The 27,742-nt window shown below is 45.2% G+C and overlaps 1 protein-coding gene across 5 annotated transcripts in view; it reads right to left on the reverse strand.

Moving 5' to 3' along the window:
- Positions 1-27,742, reverse strand: part of CHD2 (chromodomain helicase DNA binding protein 2) — a 120,694-nt gene continuing 92,952 nt past the window's right edge. For 2 of the 5 annotated variants that reach the window (XM_040642746.1, XM_008687623.2), the window contains 11 exons: positions 26,897-27,035; positions 26,556-26,706; positions 25,298-25,420; positions 23,932-24,060; positions 22,875-23,015; positions 21,000-21,134; positions 17,662-17,840; positions 15,609-15,708; positions 12,978-13,191; positions 7,729-7,972; positions 1-3,531 (listed from right to left, as the gene is read on the reverse strand). In XM_040642746.1, coding sequence (XP_040498680.1) covers positions 3,198-3,531; positions 7,729-7,972; positions 12,978-13,191; positions 15,609-15,708; positions 17,662-17,840; positions 21,000-21,134; positions 22,875-23,015; positions 23,932-24,060; positions 25,298-25,420; positions 26,556-26,706; positions 26,897-27,035 — 1,889 coding nt within the window. In that variant the 3' untranslated portion in view covers positions 1-3,197. Of the gene's footprint in view, positions 3,532-7,728; positions 7,973-12,977; positions 13,192-15,608; positions 15,709-17,661; positions 17,841-20,999; positions 21,135-22,874; positions 23,016-23,931; positions 24,061-25,297; positions 25,421-25,657; positions 25,772-26,555; positions 26,707-26,896; positions 27,036-27,742 lie in introns of those variants that run through there. The other 3 variants (XM_040642747.1, XR_005838056.1, XM_040642748.1) reach the window with 3 other exon arrangements.

Here is a 27,742-nt window from a genome sequence, read left to right on the forward strand (position 1 = left end):
CTTAGTAACACTTTTTAATATACAAGAATCAAAAGTACAGCAGTTTTACAATGTAGGAAAATTTAATACATACTATATAAACAACAGTATTTACATCAGAAATCACTAGGACAGTGGCATTTTTCACAAATATAAATTAATTACTGTTTAGTCAACAGGTTTTAAAAGTCCACAATTTTACAATAAAGAAAAACCATCTGTCCCCAGACGCGTGGGGTACGGATGGACTAAAGCAGCCTGGACCCTTGGCCTGGCTCTCCTCGCCCAACACGGCAGCCCTCAGACAAGCCAGAAGACCACTGGTGCTGGGCCCCGGGCCACCGCTCCTGCTGACGAGTGGATTTTGGTCTGTAGGACTCCAGTGTCCCTGTGTGAATCTGTAACTGAATCGCGTGTGCACCGCACGGCCTGATGCAGCTCTCGGGCATCAGGCTAGAATGTCTGCAGCACGATGTGAGAAGTGTTCTGGTTTCCCGTGGAAGGGCTAAAGGAATGACTAGAAGGAGAGAGGGGGGCCCAGGGGCCATCAGGTCGAGCTCTGCAGAGGGCCGGGCTGTTTCTCTCCAGCCATCTCTGAAAGGACCACAGTCTGGACCTGGGCCTTCACAGCATCCTTCTCCAGGGCTGTGGTGGACCACGTGAATCCTTGTTTATAGTCAGACCTCAGGTGATGCTGACTCCCCTCTTCCTCGGCCCCTGCCGCTTCTACCCAATTATTACATCCACAGAGCTAGGCTCCGTGGAACACCGCCCGCGCAGATTCCTGGGGCAGCTGATCCCGTCCGCAAGGGAGAGAATTCCTACCTGTGCAAACTGGTTTTTGATAAAAGCATACAGCATTGATACTGATTTAGGTCAAGGAGGAAACGCCTTTTTCCCAACCCACTCTTCAAACATACTTGAACACCTAAAATAGACGCTTTTATGGGGATACTGTAATTTTATAATCAATTTAACACTGATCTGGCGAATGTTGCCTTTTGCTACATCGTATGGCACTAAAAGTCCTGAATGTAAACAAAAGGGAGTTCCTTTTTCTTCATGATGAGACATCTGTGGGAATGACTCACACCTCCTATCAACTTCAGAGAAAATCACCCTTGCTACTGAAATTCAGGGCCGCCTCTAAGGGAAGGGGATGCCGTGCCTCCCAGAGGACACAGCCTGACTTCCCACAGGGAGAGACATGCTGGGGCTCATCCCCCCACTCCCCTACCCCAAAGCCAACCTAGCCTTCCTCTTTGGCCTGGGCAAGACCACCACAGGGTAGTGTCAGTACTGTCAGCAAGAGGCTAAGCCGGTAGTGGCCAAAGCAGACACATTCTCTCACCAAGCAGTCACAGTGGGATGACCGTGGCCAGGGGGCTCCTACGCGTTCCTTTGGGCTGTGCTCTGGGGCATGGGGACCCCCTACAAGTCCACGCTGAACAACCTAGTACCATGAGGAGATAAGTAAGGATGGGGCAGGCCCACTAAGCTCCCAACACAAGCTGTGAGGACCCAGATTCTGCTCTGGAACGCACGCCTGGCCAGCCCCAGGACGCTGCGTAGAGCAAGCGGCAATGACCCACCAAAGCCACACCTGCCTCACGAGGGTGCTAGGACTTGGGGATTTCTTTGTAAAGGCATTCATGGTGCTGCCCAGGGTACCGGCAAGCAAGTGATGATCATTTTATGAAGTCCTCACAGGTTAGTTCAGGGAGTTTAACGCTGTGTGTGCCCAATGGGAAGGTTTTCACCAGCTCTGAGCCTGGACAGTTAGGCACAGTGTAGGTTCAAGTCAGTTGTTCCACCTAGAAAGGCCTTTGGACACTCAAACAATACTGGCAAGCGATATTTAAAATGAGTAAAACGGAAGGCCCCGTATCAGAATGACAGGAGCCTGATGAAATGGTGCAACCAACTTGCCTTCCCACTTCTGACTCTGTCGGCGCAAGCCCGTCCTTGGAGGCTTTCTAGTTCGCAAAAACTTTAACTTAGGGTTATACTTTATTTGATCTCATTCTAAAAAAAAAAAAAAAGAAAAGAAAAACCCAGAGCTCCAGTCTACTGATGTCCTACTAGCCGTGGGAGCCTGTTCCCCACAGGTCCCTGAGCTTCGCCTGTCCACCCGCCACACGGGTCAGTGCACGCGTGCTCTGCGCCGTCTACTTCCTCACGCTGTGCAAAGGGAACTAAAGGAACTACAAGGCGGCTGCAGAGGCTGACCGGGCACAAGCCCCCCCTTCCCCAGGAAACCCACGCACCACCTGCACCTGCACCCCCACCTTGGCACCAGCCAGCAGCAAGCTTCCCCCTCCGCCCCCAGCCCTGAACTAACACTTCTCGTCACAGGATCAGAAATCCACCGGGGATTCCGGGTCCCTGGCCACACTGCCCCCACCCTAGCCCCGCTTTCAGCCCACTCCCAACCAAGGAAGACCCACGCCCACGCCAGTGCTGCCCCGCTCACAGTACTCAGAAGTCACCCACACGGGCCCCCGCTTCCCAGGCACCAGGGCGAAGGAGGCCCCTTGGGAGACCAAGCCTTTGAAATGTACAGATAGTGTGGGAAAAATTAGTGTTGGTCGGGAAGGGGCCGCTGCGCAAGCTATTTCTCTCTGTCCCCCTGGGCCACAGGTGTCATGCTGAGGCCCGAGTGTACGGTCTCTCCCAAGAACACGTCTGAGGAGTGCACCTGCTCCCCTTCAAGTCCCAAGAGGCGAGCCCCAAGCCCCCTCCCCGTCAGCAGCATCTGTCACGTCACAGTGAAGCAAATCGTGTGCTGTCCAGCAGGTCCCGGCAGCCTGCACACACACGCTCCGACCCAGCCCACCGCGCCCCGGCTCAGGGCGCACGGACCCCGGCAACAAAATACTCGTGACTCTAAGATCCCGTCTTCCTTCACTGGGGAAACACAGCCCACAAAGCTGGTACACAAACGTCACGTCCTCCTCCTAGCACCCATCGCGGTGATAGGCCAGAACCAGGCTGGAATGGGATGGGGTGTCAAAGTGCAGGAGTGGCGACCCAAACCCAACCTGGACCGAGTGAAAGGCCCCCCACTCCTTGAGGTGCTCCTTCCGCCGGCAAGCTGACAGCAGCAGCATGTCCAGAAACTCCACTCACTGGTCTAGATAACTGGCTCCTACTGGATCAGACCAAAAATATCCAGGTGCTTAATGATTCTTGCTCTCCCCTTCTTTCCCAGCTGTCCTTTATGTTTTCCGAACATTCCAGTTATAATCTGGGTTGTTTTTCTGTTCTAGCGATCTCTCCAAAGGAGACCTGTGATCCAGGGGTGACTTGGAATCGTGGGGAGACTTCTGAGAAGGGGGCGAGCGAGGGTCTGAGACTGCAGGGTGCAGGGGGGGCAGGGGCTGTTTATACTCCCCCAATTTGTCTGTGTGGAAAGAGCGGTAATGGTCCGAGGGTCCTTGGCCATGGTAGCCCATAGGGGGGCGGTGGTCAGACATTCGTCGAAAATCCTGCTGGTGGTAATTTTGAGGCCGAAATTCATCGGATCTCCTCCGCTTAGAGTCATGATGGTGCCTGAAATGGAGATGCAAGGATTAGCTGAAAGACCGAACCCATCCCCTTCTTCCTCGTCCACTGGCTCTTCCTCATGCACTCATATTCAAGGACACTTCCAAAGGACTCAGAGTTTGCAAATACTTACATTACTAGGAATCGAAAAAAAAAAAAAAAAACCACAAAAGTAATAACAAAGGGCTATTTTATACTTATTGGCAAAACACATCCTATGAAATGACATAAGCCTCAAGTCTGCAATGAAACAAGTACACACTTGAATCACTGGTGGCTTTGTAAAGCTGTACTCCCTTCAGGAAAACTGGCAAGATCTACAAACATTTTCATATTCTTTGACCTGGCCCAGGAGAAAAAGAGCCACAGAAATTATTTGAGAAGTTATTAGTAACAGTAAAAGCCACAATCAACCCAACCAGTCAACAATAAATGAAGGGTTAATTAAATTATTTTAAAAAATGACTCAATGTGAAGAATATTAAAATTTTTAATTAGCACCACAGTAAACTGTTTGTTATCCTATTAGAAGAAAATTGGCACAAGTCAACAACAAAAAGACAAACAATCCAATTCAAAAATGGGCAAAGGACACAAACATTTCTCCAAAGAATATCTACAAATAGCCACCTAAGCACATGAAAAGACGTTCAACATCTTTAACGAACATTAATCATCACGGAAACGCAAATCAAAATCACAGTGAGCTACCCCTGATTCACACCCCCCAGACTGGCCACGTTAAAAACACACACGTACACACACAGAAGGTATGTGTTGGCAAAGATGTGGGAAAATGGAAACTGTCGTATATTGCTAGCAGAGGGGTAAAACGTTTCAGCCACCGTGGAAAACAGGTGGCTTCTAAGAAGTCAAACACAGAACTCCCATATAACTAAACAATTCCCTCCTAGGTATATACCCAAAATAATTGAAAACAGGTATTCAAATGAATACTTTTACACCTGTCTTCGTACAGCACTATTTACAAGAGCCAAAGGTGGAAACAACTGGGAGTGTCCATCAATAAATGGATGGATAAACAATACAGGAGTACTGGAGTATTATTCAGTATTATTCAGCCACGAAAACAAAGTACCAGCACGTGCTACAGTGTGGATGAGACTCAAACTGACACTATGTGTTCAAAGAAGCCAGTCCCAAAAGGCCACATCATGTATGATTCCATTTATACAAACTGTCTAAGGGAAGTAAATCCATAAAAACAAAACGCAGGCTGGCGGTGATCAGGAGCCGGGGAGACAGAACAGGGTGACTGCGTAAAGGCTACGGGGTTTTCTTTGGGGTGATCAGTGTTTGGAACTTAAGCTAGTGATGGCAGCACAACATTGTGGATGTGTAAATGTCACTGAACTGTTCACTTTAAAATAGTTAACTTGGGGCGCCTGGGTGGCACAGCGGTTAAGCGTCTGCCTTCGGCTCAGGGCGTGATCCCGGCGTTCTGGGATCGAGCCCCCATCAGGCTCCTCCGCTAGGAGCCCGCTTCTTCCTCTCCCACTCCTCCTGCTTGTGTTCCCTCTCTCGCTGGCTGTCTCTATCTCTGTCAAATAAATAAATAAAATCTTTAAAAAAAAATAAAAATAAAAATAAATAAAATAGTTAACTTATGTGAATTTCCCCTTATTAAACAAGAGAGAGGAGAGAGGACACAAAATGTATAGAACAATGGTTCTCAAGACACCAGATGTCAGGTAACAAAGAACAGTGACTCCCTGAGGGATGGAAAGCAAATGAGATGAAGCTGGTAATAAACCCCCTCAGTGCCTTGAGACAGTTTCCAGTCCTCAGCGCAGGGAACAGTTTCCAGTCCTCAGCGCAGGGAACAGTTTCCAGTCCTCAGCGCAGGGAACAGTTTCCAGTCCTCAACTCAGACTTCAGAGTTGAGTGGCGGAGGCAGAACCAAGGCAGCCGGAGTTCAGAGGATGGAATGCAGAAGAGAAGTCTGCACACAGAAAGTAGCTCAAAGACCTGCAAAGGGTTCCCCTTGGGGATTCAATGAACAGTGTTCAGGGTGTGCACGTGAAGAAACTACCCAAGGCCAGGAAATAACCACCCCCAAAGTTAGAGGTGCAAGTGCCCTGTTCTCACCAGCTATACCGAAAAACCTCAAGCTTCAAGGGACACCAGTAGAGTACAATGAAGCGTTCTTGCCTCAGTGGTGGCAACACGCAGCCCTTGCCAGAGCACTGCTCCCATTCTGCCCAAAGAATCTTAACAGCAAGACCTGAAAGGATCGGACTGTTTGCCAGTAACCAGTGTCTCACAACAAAGCTCCAGAATATTTATAGGAACACAAAATATCCAGCACTCAGTGAGGCAGCTAATCAAAAATTACTAGGCATAGAGAAAACCAGGAAACTAAGACCATAATGAGGAAATAAGCTATTCAACTGAAACTAACCCAAATGATGGAATTAGCCAACAAGGATATAAAAACTATTTATAAGCTGTATTCCAGATTTCAAAAGGTTAGAGAAAGATTTAAAATGGGGGGGAGGAAAAAAAAGCCCAAATACAACTTCTAGAAATAGAACTCCAATGTGTGAAATGCAAAATATATTGGAAGGGCCTCAAGGCAGGTTAGACATTGAAAAATAAATCTCAGTGAACTTGTAGACATAGTGATAGAAACTATCCAAAGGAGACAGAGAGAAAACAAAATTTAAAAAAATAAACAGAGCATCAGTGAGCTGGGAGACCAACACAAACAGCCTAATTATAGGTGTAATTAGAATCTCCAAAGGAGGTGAGAGGGAGGACAGAAGAAATAACGGTAAAAAAAAATTCCTAATTTGATAAGAAAGAGAAACGCACAGATCCAAGAAGCTCAACACTTTCCAAGCACAACAAAATGAAGAAAAATACACCGAGTTCCACTATAATCAAACTGCTTAAGACTAGTAATAAAGGAAAAAACACACGTTATATAAAGAGAAACTAAGATAAAGATGCAGATTTTTTCATCAGAAACAGTTCACGCTGACAGAAGAACATCATCTTTTAAGTGCTGAAAGTGTTCATCTAAAATTTATACCCAGCAAAGGTATCTTTCATACACGAAGGGAAACTAAAGACTTTCTCAGGCACGGAAATGCTGAAAGAATCTGTCACCAGCAGACCCATACTAAAATGGAAGTTCTTCAGGCAGGAAAAAAAGTGATACTGAATGGAAATACAGACCTAGACAAAGACGTACAGGGCAGATGCCCACTGGAGCCTGACGAGACGAGACCATAGGGAAGGGTGGGGGGTGAGGGGGACAGAGACCCCTCTAAAGGAGACAGCTGCTGCCTGGCTACAGCGCTGTGCTAACGTGTTATCAGATCCTCCAAAATAAAAGGAGACATTTATACAAAACTTCCAAATTTAAATGCAAGTCCAAACAAAGCATGTTGTTAGCCTGATGAAAACCAAAGCTGCTGTGAGGTTAACACAGAGTCAAGCCTAAAATTAGGAAGAATAAGAAAACCTCCTCAGCCCTTGCTGTGTTGCTACCTCTCACAGGCTACAGTCCTGTGCACGACGCTACGACTTCCCAAGCCCTCCACCCTAACTGCGGGCTCGCGGCAGACGAGGACCACAGGCTGGGGCCCATCTCAGGAGCCGGCCGCCTCGTGTATCTGAGAGCCTGCACCAAGCTAACAATCTGGATGCAGACTCTAATATTTTAAGGCTACCTCTTCTCTATGTTTCCTCAGAGGAAGGCAGAAAACTCTTCCCATATAAGCGGAATGATGAACTCCCTATGACCCAAAGAATACAACTTAAGACCTGTAACTTGGCATCAACCCCTTACTAGCCCAAGTGTTCATCTTCCGGGCTCCCCTCTCTGGGTGCCAACTCCTGCCCTGGGCCGGTGATACCTATGCCATTTCTCTCTGCTTGGCAGGCTCTCCAGGGCGCAAAGCCAAGGAGAATTAGCAACCTCTATTCTTCCTCAGCCCCCGGGAAAAAATACTCAAAGACCTCTACTTTCAACCATCCACTCAGCACACGGTGTCAGCTGCCTACACCGGGATTCCTCCCCAACACCCTGAGGATGCCCTGACGGCAAAAACATCAGCTCAGACTAGGGACCATGCCTGGCACAGGATGAAAGGTTCAATGAACATTTAGTAAGTACGTGAATGTGTATGTCACTTGTCTCAGTCAGCGCTTGGTGTCTCAGGACCTTCGACCTACCTGTCATAGTAATCTCTGTGTCCCCTGTGGTCTCGGTCACTGCTGTACTGGTCGTAAGGTCTCTTTCTGGACAGGCTGTTGGGTCTGTAGCTCCCGGAACGGTGGGCGTCCATGTGTCGCCGGTCCCCGTAATGGTGGTCCTTATACCAGTGCTGCTCGTACTGGTGGTGCCTGTCACTGCCCCACGGAGGGTTGTTGCCACCACCATAGTTGAACTTCCTTTCCCTCTGCCAGTCTCCTCGATCTGCAGGACAAGAAAGAACACTTTCACGACTGCAACAAATGGCTGAATTTCACTGAAGTTTAAACTCAAAGGCTGGCACGCGTTAGAGAAACAGACATTAAATTTCCTCCTTCATAGCCTTTTTCCTGCTGGTAAACATACCAGTAGTGAGTCCCAACATTCTCTCCCTCAAATTTTAAGACAAAAGAAAATTCATGGCCTTTCTCTTGGGAAATCCTAAGAACTATGTATGGCTTTTTATTTTCCAAGCCTTTTTACCTTCCAATCTAATCTCGGGCAGACCCTTAAAATGAGATTTCACTCAAAAAAACAAAACCAAACATTCAAAAAACAGAACCTGCTGGGTTTCACAGCCGCGAGCTAGTATCTGCTGTTTACGTGGCGAAAGTTTATTCCCCTGCTAGTACCGTAAGCTGTGCCTGGTCTCTGAAAGTATTTCCAGATCCTACATACTGATTCTATTACTCCCTCCCAGCCCACACCGCAGAGCTGAACCTCCTGCTGTAACAAGTAATTCCTCTAACTCTGGACCTGGATCGTGTGCTACCTCGCAAGGACAGGGCCAAACGGAAATGTTTTGCTTCTTCAGCTTCCTTTCCCCTGAGAAGCATCACACTTATTTGACTCAGAAAAGGTAGTGAACACACACAAGTGCAGGAAGGTGCGACCCCAAAATATATGTCCACTCAGAACCTGTAAGTATGACTTGACTTGGAAATAGGGTCTTTGCGGATGTAATTGAGGATTTCGGGATGAGATCATCTTGGATTTAGACTGGGCCCTCGAGCCAAGATACTCTTCTGAGAGGATGGCAGAGGGAGGTCTGAGATAGAGAGACACAGGGAAGAAGGCCATGCAGCGATGGGGACAGAGACGGGGACGATACAGCCACCAGTCAAGGAGCACGGAGGACCGCTGGCAGGCACGACACCAGGCGAAAGGCTGGGAACAGATCCTCCCTCAGGTCTCCCAGGAAGAAACAACCCGACTGACACCCTGACTTCGGACTTCTGGCCTCCAGAAGCGTGAAGAACACATTTCTGTTGTTCTAAGCCACCCAGTCTGTGGTCCTTTGTTACGGGCAGCCTTAGGCTTAGCCAGAGAGAACCATGTGGCCTCACGAGAAATCCGTTCTATCTACAACTACGCTAACACCAAACACAAGCCACCAGATAGATGTCTCTACTCATTCTGCTGGTCTTCTAAGCATTTTTGTACCGAGCCAAAGAATAACCCGTGCAGCTTAGAATCTGACACCATTAAAGTAACATACAGTCCACCAGTAGCTTCACGTCACTGCTGGTCCAGGGTGGGTCAGGCCAGAGGACCAACAAGTAAAACGCGGACTATTCAGCCTAATAACTTAATGGACAACAAAAAAGAGACACCTTCACAACATGAAAACAAATCACTTGAAGACGGCTTCAAACCAAATGGAAAGTAATATTTCAAACAGGCTGTCAGTGTCTGCGGTATAGTGGAGATGCTTACAACTCGAGCCAAGCCATTTATTTCCACAGAAACCAAACAGTGCTTTTCTTTCTTCCTGAACCGCCATGAGGCAGGTCGCTGGTTAGGAAGTACTGAGCTATTTATTAAGGAGATGAGTGAAGAATCCAAGGCTTAAATAAAAGACCACAGTGAGTGGACTAAGAAGAGTTCTTTCAAAGCATCAGAATATAAAATCAGTGACGTCACACGAACAACACAAAATCAGTCTGAGCCCAGGAAGAAGTCAGGACAAGTAATACAACTAGATCTACAAGCATGGAAACACTGCCCAATCATCCTGTGCAGTAATTACCTTTTTCCTCCTCAATCAAACAGGGATCAATTAATTCTGAACTACTTAGATTTTTATTTTTTTTTTTTTAAAGATTTTATTTATTTATTCGACAGAGATAGAGACAGCCAGCGAGAGAGGGAACACAAGCAGGGGGAGTGGGAGAGGAAGAAGCAGGCTCATAGCGGAGGAGCCTGATGTGGGGCTCGATCCCACAATGCCAGGATCACGCCCTGGGCCGAAGGCAGACGCCTAACCGTTGTGCCACCCAGGCGCCCCATGAACTACTTAGATTTTTAAGACTAGAAGACACGCACTTCTGCTTCCAGGTAGTTTAGAGCAGCTTGCAGCAGAAATACACTCCGCCAAGAACAGTAAGAAAGGCCAGGTAAACAAAAATTACCTGTCTGAAGACATCAAAGAGCAGCCAGAGCCATCAGGACTAGAAAGAATAAGACTCAAAGAGCAGAAAAGCTCACAGAGGTTAGAGGCGACTGCCGTAGCCACTGCAGGCAAGGGGCTGTGATTCTGAGCGCAAGTGACAGGCTGAATATCTGAGCTGCTCCCAGCACAGGACCAGAGACACCAGGAGAGCCTTTGGAGGTCCTTCTAGGCTAGAGGGGCATGGCAGAGCCGAGGGGCTCAAACGCACAACCTGCCTTCCCTTAGGACATGTGCTGAACGGCAGGGAGCAGAAGGCTAAAAACCTAAACTGGAGTGCTCGAAGAGCAGGGCAGTCTGGGGTGGTCTAAGGGTGCTGAGAAAACCAAGCCTGGAGTTTCGGGCACGCATGAGAGGAGGGGCAGAGAATGCTACTACAGGCCCTCCGCTGAGCACTCTGAAGAGCTAAGTCCCAGGAACAGGGGGACCAGAGGAAGATGACATCAGAATGATCACCTCACAGTCCATGTGCCCAGGGAAGGAAAGAATGAATCCTCTCCGGGGAAAGCACATCATCTGGAGCTTGCAGAATTTCTAAAACGTAGGTTCCCCCCATATATTATTTTTTAAAGATTTTATTTTTTTATTTGTGAGAGCGTGACAGAGCAAGAGAGAGCACAAACGGGGGGAGGGGTAAAAGGAGAGGGGCTCAATCCCAGGACCCTGAGATCATGACCTGAGCCGAAGGCAGATGCTTAAGCAACAGCCATCCAAGCATGCCGTAGGATCCCCCATTTAATCAAAAATAACTAGGCATGCCGAAAGACAGGACTGTAGGACTGAAAACCAAGAGAAATAAAACATACAACAGAAACTGATGCATAATAATTCAGATACTGGAGTTTGCAGGTTAAGATTTTTTAATAAACATAATTCATAAGTTCAAAAAAAGAGAAAAACCAAGAATTTTCCCAGAAGACCGAAATGTATTTTTCAAAAGAATCAAATGGAAATCCTAAAACTGAAGTTTAGAAATATACACTTCATTCTCATTATTATGGAATACGTGACCCCTTGTAAAATCCTACACTCTGACTTCTATGTATTCTCTATACTTTTAGCTTTGATTCTGTATGCTTTTTTCCCTTTCTTCTTACTTGTATCTTTAAAATCCATGCTCAGTATAACCAGTGAAGCAACAGAGAAATTATTAACTTCCTGCAATCAGCCCTCCATTCTCCCAGCATCCTGAAGTCACTGGTACTGGGTGTGTTTTCACATCTTTCTCTATGTTTATTCAAACATATACTATGGAAAAGTTTGGTGGTTCCTCAAAAAATTAAATCAGAATTACCATATAACCCAGCAATTCCACTGCCAGGTATATACCCAAAGAGTTGAAAACAGGTCCTCAAGTAAGTATTACACAGACTTTTCACAGCAACACTATTCACGACAGCCAAAAAGTAGAAACAACCCAAATGTCCATCAACCGACGAATAGACACTGCGGCCTGTGTCCACACAATTCAGCCACAAAAAGGAATGAAGTCCTAACACACGTTACAACGTAGATACACCTTGAAAACAGGTGGCCAAGTGAAAGAAACCAGACACGTACAGTGTGACTCCATTAACAGGCACTGTCCCCAACACATGAATCCAGACAGACAGAATACACACCAGGGGCTGCAGGCAGGGGATGGGGAGAAACTGCCGCACAGATGTGGGATTTCCATGCGGGCTGATGGAAATGTTTTGTGATTAAGATAGAAGTGGCGGTGACACACAACACTGTGAATGTACTAAATGCCACTAAACTGGATATTTAAAATGGTAAAGTCTGGGGTGCCTGGGTGGCTCAGTCGGTTAAGCCTGGGCCGTCCACCTGGGTCATGATCCTAAGGTCCTGGGATTGAGCCCCGTGTTGGGCTCCCTGCTCAGCAGGGAGAGTCTGCTTCTCCCTCTGCCTCTGACCACCCCACCCCTGCTCCAGCTTGCTCTCTCTCTCTCATGCTCTCTCTCATACTTTCTCTCAAATAACATAAAATAAAAAAAATAAAATGGTAAAGTTGATGTTATATGAATGTTACCTTAATAAATCTAAACAGATGTATAGATTTTGTTGTTGTTGCTGCTTCTCTCCCATTTTTTTAATCTCTAAAGCCAACTTATTCTTTTTAATAACTGATAATAATACACAGCGCACCAATGTCCTACTATTCATCTCATGATTCTCCTGTTAATAGATATCCAAGTTATTTCCAGCTTTTTGCCATTCTAAGACTGGAATGGCATCCTTGTACAAACCCCCAAAAAAGGCTTATGTATTTAGATATTTCAGATTAATTTCTGGAAACATTGTAGCAATTTACACTCTTAGCAATTACTGTGTATCCCACCCTTTTAATTTTTGTTGATCAGAATGGGCAAAAAAAATTTGTCAGTTTCTGTTGCCTTAATTTACATTTCCCTAAGAGCAGTGCTGGTCACCCTGTCATACTGGCCACTTGAATTTCCTCTTCTGTATGAATTTTCTATTCCTAACCTCTGCCCATTTTTCTATTTGGTTATTCTTTTGTTGTCAATTTACATGGGCTCTTTCAGTATTAGCAGTTTTAACCATTTCACCATCCTGTATAATGTAAATTGCTCCTCTCAGCCTATACTTGTATATGGTGGCCACGCTCTTCTTCAAGCTGGAGTAACGAACAGCCTTTTGGATATTTACTTCATCCTCTGTCTCACAGAGACAGAGGACAATGAAGTCCTGAAGGAGAACAGAACACAGGGAAAATGATTCTTTTGGCATCTCCTTTTAAAACTCCATTTAATGACCCACCTGCATTACTAAAATGTCTCTTGTTGGGGTGATTATAGTTATCTCGTGGGTGTCCGTGCATCTGTGGGCCATGGGAGGCCGGCAAGTGAGGCTTCTGAGGGTGAAGGTTGTGCGGGGTGTGGGACTGAGATATCAGGGAGTCCCGGCTGGAACCCGAAGCCTCTGGTCGAAACGGCTTCTTACCACTAATCACATCATCTTTCTTCTTTTGCTCCTGAGAATAAAAAGAAACCACAGCATCTTAAGCCCCAGGCAGAATTCCCAAGAACAGTATAAAGATCACCACCTCTAAGTATTCCCCTCTTGGCCTCCAACCTGCCATCTACTACAGTCTTCTAAAACATGTTCAGAAATCCCCTCGATGGGATGCCTGGGTGCTCAGCCGTTAAGCGGTTGCCTTCAGGTCAGGTCATGATCCCAGCGTTCTGGGATCAAGCCCCGCATTAGGCTCCCTGCTCGGCGGAAAGCCTGCTTCTCCCTCTCACACTCCCATTGCTTGTGTTCCCTCTCTCGCTGTCTCTGTCAAATAAATAAATAAAATCTTTAAAATAAAAACAAAGAAAGAAATTCCCCCGAGCCCCCACAGCACGCCAAGCACGCCAGCCTCTCAGAGCCGCACCTGCTGCTCTGACAAGAAAGTCACCCTCCGGGGCACCTGGGTGGCACAGCGGTTAAGCGTCTGCCTTCGGCTCAGGGCGTGATCCCAGCGTTATGGGATCGAGCCCCACATCAGGCTCCTCCATTATGAGCCTGCTTCTTCCTCTCCCACTCCCCCTGCTTGTGTTCCCTCTCTTGCTGGCTGTCTCTATCTCTGTCAAAAAAATAAATAAAATCTTTAAAAAAAAAAAAAAAGAAAGTCACCCTCCGCTACCCTCCGCCGGAAGTCCTGTGAGCACGGACCACGGACTGCTGGGTGCCACCACACAGAGCATCTGCAGGACAGACGCCCAGGCTGTCCACATTCTCAGAGATTCAGCTTGGACCACGTACAACTAGGACCACCAACATTCCTAGACCAATTAGAACGAACAAGCCCTGACTGGCCCAGGGGGCACCAGTTCCTACGCCAAGGTCATCAAGCTGAACATCTAAATGTTTACTTCTTCACCACACAAGTAAACTGTGATGTAAAAATAGAACAAAAAACAATAAGAAAAAAACAAGATATGTAAAGTGACTTAAAATCTTACCATCAAGGGAATTAATGTCTGTAATGTGGTCTGTGTCTTTCTAGGCTTGTGCGTATTTTTTTTTAACAAAGATACTATTTGGTATTCCTCTTTCACTTAATGTACTGTGAACATCTTCTCATGTAAACGCTTATTTGCACAATTTTATTATGGCTGAATGCTACTCCCCAGTATGGATATATCATGACCTATTTAATCTCTTCCTTCCTGTTGGCCATTTAAGTCATTTCCACTGTAAACATGTTTAAATCCTTAATCATCTCATTAAATTCTCAGAAGCAGAACTATTTTAGTCTTTTAACAAATCTGACTGAACTGTCCTTCAGCACGGCTGTGGCAGTGGGCACCCCCAGCAGCAGGACCGCTACTTCGACTCAACAACGCTCACTTTGGATACTTAGATGAATGTGGCCCTTTATCATCATGTGTCTGACCTCATCGTGTGTAACTGCCACTTCCCCTCCTGGGGCTTTTCCTATCCTCTCAGACTTTTACAACGCTTAAAATTTACATTAACGTGCAGTGATGTTATTTCTGTATGTTACTGCTATATCATACTCTTCCACGTAAAATTAAAAGTACTTGAGATACGACTCTACGGTCCCACACGACGCTAAGCACAGTGCACGCAACGAGTACTTCTGAGCACCCGCCCCGTGCCCAGCACAACTCCAGGCCCGGAGGACAGAGCAGAGAAGGAAAGACGCACGTCTCTGCCTTCACGGAGCTGACATGTTGGTGGCGGAGGTGCTGAATGTCCACAGATGGGCCCTACGTGGCTGAGCTGGGTAAGGCCCACACGGCAAGTCAGCAGATCTGAAAACGGGCACGCCGCCATAGGAAACACGGCCCCTGAGTCATCAGCGAAGTCACTTATGTGCCCATCCCCCATGCCAGAGAAGGGAAGGAACTTCTGGGCACCTTCTCGTGTTTGCTCCTTTACGTGAGCAGTTGGGACGCTACGTACGAAAGCTGGAAGGACACCAAGTATACATGGCCCAGAAAAGAAGAGAAAAAGTATTTTCTGCCCACTACCCTGTTACTTATCAGGAGCCGCGTTTATAAGCTACCACAAGACTGGTGAATAAATGATTCCAGGACATAGGAACACAGGGTAAGAACTCCTTGTCAGAATTTTAATATGCTTTGGTTCTAATACACTGGCTATTTCGCCCATCAAGTCTGTTACTTTCAGTACTAGGGGAGCAAGCCGAGAGACTGCAGAGCTAACGTGGCCTTTAGAGCGCACTGTGGGGGACAGGCAGGGCCGTGCTGGGCACCGCCACCTCCACCTGTAGTGAGGCAGAGAACCAAGGACCCTTCCAGCACCAACAAGAGCATCCCATGACCATCTCCCCAGGGAAAAACAGTTATTAAGGAATTTTTCTGTGGAATCGGTTTTTCTCTGTTTGTATAAATTAGGATTGAATTTGTATTTTACCTCCTCTTCTTGAGACCTTTTCTTATGAGCCATCTTGTATAACTTATGCAATTTTCGAGCATCAAATTCTGTAAACTTGGAAACAAAAATCCATAGATTCCTAAAAAAAAAAAATCAATAGTTCTAAGTAAATTATAGAATTCTTTAAATGAATTTTTGTTCCCTTTATGGATGGCAAGCTACTGAATTCTGCTAGGGATACTCTCCCAAGTGTAGAAATTAAATAACAGAAACATTCTTCCAGGTCTGTGCTTCACTAACACATCTTTAGACGCCAGTGTCAACACAGTCTGACTGAGGGGTCTGGAGAGGAGGCTTCTGTCTCCTGGCTAAAATCCCTTAATTCACTGGCACCCAGGAAAGTCCTGAAATCTTCCTCCACATTCCACACCTCTGGAATCAGCCACACAACCCATCATTACCACCATCCTCCCAGTTGGGACCTACATGCATCCGGGCATCCCCATGTTGCGGCCCCTCCTTCCTTCCCAGCTGTCACCACCACCGCCTCTCGCTTCTTCCTTCTAACTCCGAGCAGCACCGCCCTACGATGCCACTGCCCTCACCCTAGCAAGGCATTACCGTGGATGGCAGAGTGACTGACAACACGGGCGCCTAGAACGAGGAGGCAGCAGTACTCGCAGGGAGCTGGAAAAGGAGTCTCACCTCCTTCCACGCTTTGTCGAGAACAGTTTGACCACGTCATGCCACCCACAGAAACAAGACTGACTCCCAAAGTAGTAAACCTGCTGCATCCCTTTCTTTTTAAGATCTTCCAGAATGGGGTTCAGTGGTCTTAACAAACTGCCTTTAAACCCTAAAAACCTCCCAGCACCCCTCACCAGCCTACTTGCAAGCCTGTGCCAAAGCCTGAAGACTGTCCCCTAAGCAGGTCTGCCCTGCTCTTCCACCTCAGTTCAAGTTCACCTGCCTGTCTCTCAGAAGAGCATCCTCCCCGACTGCTCTTCCACAGGCCCCTCCTCCTCCTCAGACACCTGCCACACCCGGTCTTGCAGTGACCACGTCAGGATGGACAGTGTCTCTGGAATGGGCAAGGACCTTCTCACGAACGACTGCTAGCCAGGCCTACAGTGCCTGGCACACTTCAACACAGACAGGCCCCGGTGCCCGGCAGGAAGCCTAGCTTCACAGATCTATGTACTAGGATGACCTTTTGTTCTCTTCCAACAGGGATTAACTTGGGTAGAAAAACAGCCTAGTGGCTAGGCAAGACGAAGTCGGTAAGAGTATAAAGGGGAAAAAAATACGATTTTAAAACTTAATTTTTTTAAATAGGTGTGAAGCATGCTATGGATAGCATCATGACAGAACATTTTCTTAAATCCATTTTTCACTCAAAACTAATCCACTGGGATTGGGCATATTATACCAAGATAATTACATGAACCATGAAGTGCCTAAGTTCAAAGTCACTTTGGATTATGGAAAGAGACTTAATGTTACAATTATCTTTGAGAAAGAAATTCCAGTTGTGTTTTCCTAAGAAATCAAAAGTGAATACATAAATGAATATGTATGAGCCATGATATGCCTTATAAATTAAAGTTCTGGATTAAACTACATTAATACAAATTACTACTAGAGTTTTTCAGTTACCAGAGAGAATGGAAAAATCATAGTTCTGGTGATTTAATCTTTGTTTCACCTCATGTGTTAGTAGAGAACTATTCAAATAGTTATTATATCTATCAACCTGAGGTGGGTGAAGTAGTGAGACTAGATAATTTTTAAGCCTTCTAGGTTTATAGACCAAGTCTTTGTTCTGAGAACAGGCCAGCAAATCCAGTCTCCCTGCTGTTCTCCTATAAAATGATGACATCATCCTACCTATTCAGAAGACTGGTCTCAGTGGAATGGCCTATTGCAGGGAAAGGAAACTGAAGCCTGCGGGTACGTTGCCAATAGATGGTTTTCATCAGGGGGGAAAAATGCTCATTAGGTGGCTATGTCCCCTTTTGTAAAACCACCACAGAACCCTCCCTGCACACACACTGTCAAGTCACACTGGCAATCTGAGGCCGAAGTCACTTACCTTCTCCACAGTTTGATGTGCTCCTGGTCTGAGTAGGCTTTAAGGCACTCGGCTATCCGGTCTCCGATTTTCAGCAGGCAGTTTCGGGTGTGCTCTAGCTGTTCCTGCACGTTGAGCCCCTTGTCGGGTTTGTCCAGCTGTTTCAGTGCCTTCTTCACGGGCCTCATCCGCTCTTTGCACTGGAATAGGCCAACACAGTAGAAACATAAAACACTTGCAACAAAGACATCTTGTCTTTGTTCCCTATGCCCTAAATTCCCAGAGAAAACCCAGCCCACCCTCATGCCATGTTATTGCTAGAGGAGGAACCGGTTAAAGCCCAGGGAACAAGTGTAGATGTAAAGTCAGGAAAACCTGAGGTGCAGGTCCCAAAAGCATCTCTTAAGAGTGATGACTTCTATACCTTCCTTTTATTATAGCTCAAAATGCCACTTCCTCGTCTGCAAGAGGGGTGTGATAATGCCTCCTAAGGCCATTATGAAGATAAAATGAGAAGCAAGATTATAGGCCTACCCTAGAAACGTCCCACCACCAGATAAACTATCTAAAACTACAGGATAAAATATTTACAAGTCCTTCGGGCTTACAGGAAACTAAGGAGAAGGCTTGCGGATAAAGATGGTGAGCTGAACCCAACATTTTCTTCCCCTGCCCAACTTCACTGAACAACAGTAAAGGGAGTGTTTCAGAAAGAGGTAAGCCCACAAAGACAAGGGAAAATGAAAGAGAAAACAAGAGCAACAAAATACTGGCAGCAAGGGAAATGACTTAAGAGACTTGAGATGAGAACCAACTTGGTTTACACTCCCCCGAAGGGGAGCTAATACCTCTGAAATAGGAGAGAGTTAAAACTAAGGAGTGGTTTCTTTCAACAATGCTTAGAAGTAACAAACACCCAGATTCACAAGAGACACCCACATTTCCAACTCTGCCCAGTAAAGGGACAGAGGTTATTCTCTGGAGAGGATAAAGGAGAGGGCTCTCAACTGGGCTACGCACTGAAACAGGAGCGTACGAGCACACGCACCCATCAGAGGAGCCAGCGCCTGGCACTGCCCCCCCCAGATTCCAGAACGAAGAGAGCCAGGCCTTCACCCTCCAGTCAGGAGACTGGAGGGTCCTTGCCCACAAACTGACCACCTAAGAGGAGGTTACCAATGCAAGTCTCCCAGTGAAGCAGCCCAGCCACACCGCCAGACAGTGAACACTGGAAGTCGACCAAGCCCCACCCACATGCTCAGAGCTTCCGGTCGGAGGGTTAGGCCCCTACCCCCCAAATGTGTGTGTGGACTACCAATGATTACAAGTCATCTGAAAAAACATCTAACATGAATGATGAAAAACAAGTTAAAGGGAAGTATAAAAAAAATTCAGAGAACCATGGGCAGGGGGGAAGACCTTGGAAGTAAAACATGACGAGAGAAGTTTGCTTAAAAGCTTAAAATAATTATGGGATCGAGCCCCACATCAGGCTCCTCCGCTATGAGCCTGCTTCTTCCTCTCCCACTCCCCCTGCTTGTGTTCCCTCTCTCACTGGGTGTCTCTATCTCTGTCGAATAAATAAACAAAATCTTTAATAATAAAAAAAAAAAAAAGCTTAAAATAAATATTCATGTGAGATAAAGTGCAGGGGATCTCCTAGAAAGTAGAATTTAAAAAGCAGAAATGGAAAAAAGGTAGTAGTATCAGGGACAACTCCCAGAGTCCAGTTTCCCAAAACAAAAAGTCCTGTAAAGATAAAACTAAGAATTAGGAGGAAATCACCATAAAATAATTCAAGGAAACTTCTCAGACCCATAGGGTATGAGGTACCTCAACCACGAGGTATCTGGTACAACTACAAAGGCACATGAGCACGAAATTTCAGAACAAAGAAAACCCTACCAGCGTCTATCATGCTGTGGTAATTCCATCTATTTACTTTTCAGAGTTATACCTCAATTTTCAAAAAGGACACAAAATAAAAAGATGTACCACAACCTGGAAGGTGTCCAGGATGACTGTAATGGCTAAGACAGCAATATCATGAATGTGTAAAGGATTGCTATAGAAAAGGTAAGAACAAATTACCCCAAAACAGGCGAAGGATACAAAAGACAATCCGCTGGAAACCTGAATGCCTCACACATACGAAAACAAGTGCTGAACTACACCACTGATCAGTATTTCATACCCGTCAGATTGGCAAAAATTAAGAAGTCAGAAATGACCAAATGTTTCTGAGACTGGGAAGCAATCGGAATTCCAATTCCCTGCTAGGAGTACGTAAATCTCCACAATAGCTTGGGAGGGGTAACTCAACAGTACCTAGGGAAGCGGTCGATGTGCGTGTCCCAGGAAAGACCCAGAGCTCTGCACAAGCCACACACTACTCTACAGAAGTGCTTACCCGTGTGTAAATGAAAATATTTACAAGAATTTTGCTGCCATCTATTTTTGGTAATAAACCTTTGGAAAACCCCAAGGTTCATCTACAGGAGAAACAATGAACTGTGGAAGTCATGATATAAAATAATATGAAAGGTTTTTTGTTTTGTTTTGTTTTTTGTTTTAAAGTAAGCTCTATGCCCAGTGTGAGGCTTCAACTCACAACCCTGAGATCAAGTGAGCCAGCCAGGCGCCCCTGAAACAGTTTAAGTGACCAATGTGGATAAACCTCAAAAATAGAGATGCTGTGGGAGGAAAATCAAGTTACAGGATATACACAGTGTGGCATTTTTATGAAATTTTTAAACATGGAAAGCAACATCATGTGCTGTGTATGGACACAGGGAGGCTGTGCAGAAGGGTTCAGAACCCAGGCGCTCGTGCCAAACTATCTGGGTCAAATCTTTGCCCCACGTCTTAACTATGTTAACACGTAACTTCTGTGACTCTCTTCATTTTTTCTTTTAAGATTTTATTTTTATTTACTTATTTTTTGAGAGAGAGAGCTCGTGAGTGGGGAGCTGGGGGAGAAGGGCCGGGAGACAGAGAACCTTACGCCAACTCCCAGCTGAGCAGGGAACCCGACTCAGGGCTCGATCTCTCAACCCTGAGATCACGACCTGAGCCAAAACCAAGAGTCTGAAGCCTAACCAACTCAGCCCCCCACATCCTTTCTGACTGGGAGCACAAGACAGGAAATCGATTCTCCAAACTTCTTACTAGAGAGTAAGAAAATCTCTTCCGGCCTGCCTATTTCAGAGCAAAAGGTCTTCACATAGTAGAAGCAATGTGTTCCAAGGTAACATAGTAATGCTCGGGCCGGCTGAGGCTGCGTGGCTGGACCTGGGGAAGGCAGAGCCACCGCAACCACTGTAGCCGCACATGCCAGCATCCTCAATTTCGAGACTTACTATGCTGAACGTCTCCTGGTCCAGATCATCATCCTCATCCTCTCCAATGGGGACAGGTTCACTTCCTGCTGTAATATGGACAGGACCCTGAGATCGCTTTGATTTACTTGAAGATTTGGCATCACCACCTTTAGGCTTTTAAAAAAAGAGTTACAAGGAATCATTGTCATTTGTGCAATTCTGCCTTGCAAGCTGGACATCTCACCGCCGTCACGTCACTCCAGAGGGTAGACATGACAGGCTCGGTTTACAAAAAAGGTAAAATAAAGTCTCCTGAAACATCATGTAGTCAAACCTACATGATAAACGATGTACGAATTAATCATACATCATTTTCCGTTTCTGTCTCCAAACACACCCAATTATAACTTCAGCTTCAGGACAACACTGTTTTGGCTTCTATTCCCTCATCCATAAAATACACAAGAACATCATCAACAGTAGAGATTATAAATTGGCAGAGGTCTTGTACAGTATCATGTAGCAACTTTTATTAACAGCTTATAATCATACACTTCGACCTAGGAATCTGTATTAACTACAGTGCTGTAAGTGACTGAAATGTACATAAATCCACACGGATAAATCTCATTTATCCATGAAAGGATGCAGAAGGATGGAGATACATACGTGTATAATGACTTCATACATGAACATTTAAAAAAATAATACTATGCTTTGCTTACGATTATATAATAAATAGTAAAAGTATAAAAACATGGATAGGAAGGTTTCAAACCATGGGTGGAAAAAAGATGGAGGCAGAGTAATGAAGTCAGGAAAGAGGAATTGGGGGGGGGGGCTTCAACAGTATTGGTAAAATGTGCACAAAACACGAAATACACCAGCCCAATAAAAGGCACTTAGAGTAAACGTGAAAAAATGTTGGCCACAATTCTATCTTGGGTGGCGGGTGAGTGGATGTGTGGTAAATGGCTCCCTGTGCTTTTATATTGGAAATATTTCACTTAAAAAACAAGTATCTTTCTGTGGGAGCAGAAATGCAAAGGTGTCTGCCACAGCAGGTTTCCTAACATAGAAATTTGAAAGTGATTTCAATATGGGAAATCTACATTACTTCAAAGGTGTTATAATCAAATAGAATCTTCTTTATTCAAAGTGATTTTAACACTTATTTATTCCTTGGGAAAGTCATTTCTGATGACCCGCTTCAGGGGGAACTAAGGGCTACCCAGAGTCTGATGTGATCTTCATTTTGTACTTGTACTTACACGTATAAGACAAAAACTCCAAAGATCAAGAAATTTACTGAGATGATCACTGGATGGTGGAATTATAGCAGTTACTTGTTTGTATGTTTTAATGATGAAGGGTTAATTGCAAAATAATTTCATCAGAAGCCAGCAAGCATACGTGCAACATTCTACCAGAAATCTGTGGTTTGGAATTAACCTCACAAAAGTCCCAAAGTGAAGACTGCAGGGCTTTTCATCCATTTCTACTCGCAAAGCTTCTCTTGATTATTTGGGTTAACTCCTAAACTTTTCAAATATTCAAATTCATCTATAGATTGTACTCTTCTACCATGAATATGAGAACATATTTCACATCATTATCTGTAAATGCAGCTTTCTCTCACCTGTCCTATCTCATCAAAACTTCCCCTCTGAAATAAGTAATAAGAGATCAACTAAAGGCCTTCTGTATTAAAAAAAAAAAAAAAATCCCGTAATTGCACGTTCCCCTCTCTGTAAGAAGAGGTGCAGGCATCCCTGTGACAGCCCCATCCTTCCTTCTTGGATGTACCCTTAAAGAGACAATTATTTCAGGGCACTCAAGCCCCATTCTCTGTCTAAATCCTAGAAGAAATTTCCGAGGCTATGGGTATCTCAGTAAGCAGAAGGACACTGATACCTTCTCTTTCTTATCTTTTGACTTCTTCCTTTCCTTGTCCCCTTCTTTGTCTTTCCTAGAACTCATTTGTTTCTCCTTGTTCTCCTTGTTCTCTTTCTTCTTCTGTTTCTTTTTCATTGGACTTTTTTCTAAGCCATCATCCTAGAAAACAAACAGGGCTATGAGCTTTTGCCACAAACTTTAGATCTACTCGTCTACTTCCTGGAGAGAGGAGCACTGTCCACAATGGTTCATCACTGCATCTATACTTAGAAGCTTGTTTTCAAGCACACAGCCCTAAAGCACCCGCTCGCACAGTTCTAAGCTCTCTGGTAACGACCAGGTAAGCCTGCAGCAACAGGTGCTCTGCAACTCACACCCTCTCTGTAATTCTCAGAACACCCCTTCAGCCATAAGCATTTATCATTCCCATTTCACAGATGGAAAAACTGAGGATCAGAGATATTATAAACCTGTCACCTAGTAATTGTCACAGTTGCTACTACTTTTTGAATTCATGCGTGCATGACAAGTTCATGCCAGTTTCTGTCCCCACTGCTGATCCTCTTGGAGCTAATCTCAAAGAACAATCACATTCGAAGGGCAACCACATAAAATCCCATTAAGCTGTCACTCACTGAAACAACACACTGAATGCTACCTATTTTTCACTTTGCTCAAACCAGAGGTCACCAACTGGCAGGCCCTGGGCCAAACCTGACCCATAGATGTGTTTTATTGGCCCCCACTAAACTGAACTGCAGAGGCACAAGGCCCCTGGGGAGCCATAGTGCCCACCACCACTCCCTACCTTTTTCAACCACAAGGCTGGGTGTCATGGGCCATTTATCATTACACCTGGCATGGTTCCCTTCATTGACTTCCATTACCTATGAAACTGTGACGGCTGGCTTAAATGAACAAATCGTTCTCTCACAGGGTAAGCAGAGACATATATATTCTATTTTCACTTTATTGACTCTGCATATAAACCAAACACATTTTGAATGGTCTTATACCAGCTGGCACAATAAACGTAGCCTAAAAGACAACCCTCAACTGAAATCCAGCCGCATACCTTTACTTCTCCCTCTTCCGACGGATTGTCTGAGTGTCTAGGAGATGAAAACTCAACCCCATGCTCATCTTTCAGCCTGGGTTCTTTGTTTTCTTTCTTTACTCGAGGCTTCCGCTTCTTTAATTTGGCCTGGAAAGGAGAGAAAATGATGATAAAACCACAAACCTCTAAAACATGACCAAGTAACATTAGGGCTCTTCAGAGCAGTAGCAGCCCAGCTGAAACGAGAAAATTCAAAGGCAATTCAAAGAAGCGCAACCAATTTTACCTGGGGGAGAAAAAGGAAACAGTAATGTACTGTACATGTCCTTACACCACCTAAAAGCATCCATATCCTTGAATCTATTGATTCTAATGTTCGGAATTCATGCTTAAGATAGAATTCAAAGAAGGAAAAAGCACGTTTGGGCACAAAGACACAAATAAATTTATGAGACCTAAGAGTAACATTAAAAAATCTAGACATTAGCTCTAAAACTTAAGCCAAGGAAAACATGCTCTCAATCCACTCATATATGATACAGAAATCTAAAACAAGTATAAACATTATCTAATCTGTCCCTCCAGAACCTAACATATAATTCATACTCAATGTGTTATCTAGAGAACGGCACTACTTATGACATTATTACATGAAAAAGGACAAGGTATCAGATTATGGTGGCTTCTTTTCCCTAAAATTCATTTTGTTTATAATACAGGGAAATTAATGCAAACGGCTGAGCTCTAAGAGCACTAGGAACGCGCACCCAACAAGGACTGCTAGTACCAGATGTAACATCTCGGTGATTCCCATCTTTCTAGGCCTGACTCTGAAATGAACAATCGAGAAAATAAAAGGAGATACGGTTCAAATGAGTTCATTAGCAACTTCGCTGGCATTCTGTGCTAAGTAAGGTGGTCATAACTGAAGGCCAGTTTCTGAATTAACTGTGGATTCTAACTATCCATACTTTACCTCTGGGCCCCATCATTACGAGCAGCCCAGGGTCGGCTGTACCAGGTGAACCTGGTGGTATCCGTACGGTAACCACAGCGATGTTCCAAATTCCAAAACTGAGGGTGCAGCATAAAGAAACAGCAACCTGGACCAGTGGCACCGGCAGAGGTGAGGACTATTTTGAGGCAAAACTGGAGGAGAATGGGCTTTTAAGAAAGCTGCCCAGATGTTCAGGCCTATTATCGAAGGAACATTTCTATGATTACCAACTAAACCATCATGACTGGAACCTCAAAAGCAACACTGACTGTGGGAAGGTACCATTCTGCGCAGCGCCCGGAGGGGGCAGGCAGCCCCTCTCCTACTAAGGCTGTGGGGTCGGAGCCTCGACCTTCTGAAGGATGCCCGGCCAGCGGCCGCACTCACCTCCTCCCCGCCCGTCACGGCCCCCTTCTTCTCCAGGCTCTTCCTGAGCAGCTTCAGCAAGTAGTCCGCTCGCGTTTGCAGCTGCTTCCCCTGAGGCTTTTTATCTGTCTCCACAGGCAGAATCTTCAACAGGAAAGGAAGAGAAGCACCCGCCACCACCCATGTCCCGGTTAGTGGATCAGGATACACAGAGACAACAAAGAACTGAGCAGTCCTTTCCCTCCCCAACCACCCAAAGTACAGATAAAGCCTCAGATCCTATCTCATGTCCATGGCTCCCAGTCACTGAGAATCCCTTATGAGCCGTTCTCGTTTTTACAAAATGGGATGGAGAAATCCAGCTCTCCCACTGGCTCCTACCTGTGCTGTTAACAGGGTAGAACAACTCAGGTAGGAGGGGCTTGTTGGCTTCATCTGCTAGAGCATCCCAGCCGTCGTGGATTTCCTCCTTCCAGGAGCAGGGAATCCCTGGAGCTAGGTTAAAGCTTCGTTTTAGATTGAAAATGCTTCTTAGAGCATGGCCGGAGAGCACTGAGCTATGCCAGGACAGGATCCGTCCCTGCTACCCCAGCTGGACCTCTCAGGCCAGACTGGATTTGGTCTCAGTGCTTATGGCAGGGTGCTGTCACCCTCTGAGAACATCACACATGGGATGAGCATTGTTCGACGTGCCAGGAAAAGCCCTGCCAGGAGCACAACATGGAGCACATCCTACTAAAATTTGAGCCAGTCAGCTTTCCCTGCTTACAGCTCTGAGCACGGCCTTACTACCTGGTAGCCTGATTTACAACGGATAGGGTGGGAGGCTCGATTTTGTGGGAGAAGTACGGCCAATGTTTAATTACATTACAAAAAATACCAAGGTGTGGCTCCTTGTGAAGAACTGAAACACAATGGCTTCAAATATAATTATAAACAAGAGGCCAACAATTAAGGCCGAGGAATCCTTGTATTATTAATGATATCTTACCCTGGTATTTGTTGCAATGAGACTGGATGTGTAAGAATTAGAATTTTAAGATTTCTCCTGTGATTTCCCCAAAATTTCACCTGGCTATTATCTTCATCTAACAGTACCACAGTCCACTAAAGATGGTAATATTCCCCAAAACAAAGAAATCCCAGGAATTTATTACTGTACTAAATTTACGATTTGACCCCCCACCCCCCCAGAAAATAGTTGAAAATAAGTTATCGATATAAAAATATTGTATATAACGAATCTTCCGGAAATCTCCAGCATCACAGATTTACTTACTTTGTCAGTTAACTTAAGCTCTGGATCCGTTTTAATTAGCTCCCAGTTTCCATAGCCATGTTCATAAATTCCCAGCAGTAGTCGCGAATCATCCTCCACCCCCCACTCTACATCGAAATGTGCAGCTTTCACTCGACAGGTTAAGCAGTATCTAAAGGGATTTTAAAAACAGGAGGACATGAGAGGAGGGGCCTTTCGAACTTGGAAATGAACGCAAATGAACACGGACAGAGTATCCTGATGCGTTACACACAAGACAATGAAAACACTACACGACACACAACTAGAACTTCAATTCCTTACAGAACCACCACTCACGCATGTTCACTGAACAGACTCACTTTTTTTTTTCTTCAGGGTCCACAGGGATCGATTTATGCAGCATCTCAAACTCTTCCTCATGTTGTATAATGGATTTCACATTAACCTGAACCCCCGATATTTTGATTGTTGGGCCTCTCTTTTTCCCTGGTCCTTTACCTAAAGGATACCAATTTCACATCAGTTAAGTTAGAATTTGCTGGAGTTCCACAGAAAACATTATCAGCAAACCCTGAACGCTTACTCACTCGATAAATATCTCTAGCTTACTGTTAGTTCAGAGATAAAACCTAAAGTCAAAAACATTTCTCAATTAATGTTCATAAAATAATCTCCAAACAATTCAGCTTTTTAAGATTTAGGATTCTTTTTAATCCACTGGTACTTTTAATTCTATTTTAAAGATTTATTTATTATTATTATTTTTTTTATTGGACAGAGATAGAGACAGCCAGCGAGAGAGGGAACACAAGCAGGGGGAGTGGGAGAGGAAGAAGCAGGCTCATAGCGGAGGAGCCTGATGTGGGGCTCGATCCCACAACGCCAGGATCACGCCCTGAGCCGAAGGCTGACACTTAACCGCTGTGCCACCCAGGCGCCCCTTAATTCTATTTTAATCTTCCTTTTGTTTTATACTTTGGTTCTAAAATTGAAAGTAAAAAAGATTCTGAAGGATTAATAGTAATACTGAAGTTTTTTCTTTTGCTTTCTAACTAGCCTATTAACAGAGTTCAAGAAAATTCAAGTGTTTTAAAGGTGATTTTCTCTACTAAAAAAATAGGCGATCAGGTTAATACCATTTGACAGGATGAACAAAAGGTGTCATGGAAAGATTTCCTTAGCCCTAGTGCCAAATTAAAATAATC

Source organism: Ursus maritimus, unplaced genomic scaffold, assembly GCF_017311325.1.
Source record: "Ursus maritimus isolate PB19 unplaced genomic scaffold, ASM1731132v1 scaffold_27, whole genome shotgun sequence".
In the NCBI taxonomy this organism is placed as follows: domain Eukaryota; kingdom Metazoa; phylum Chordata; class Mammalia; order Carnivora; family Ursidae; genus Ursus; species Ursus maritimus.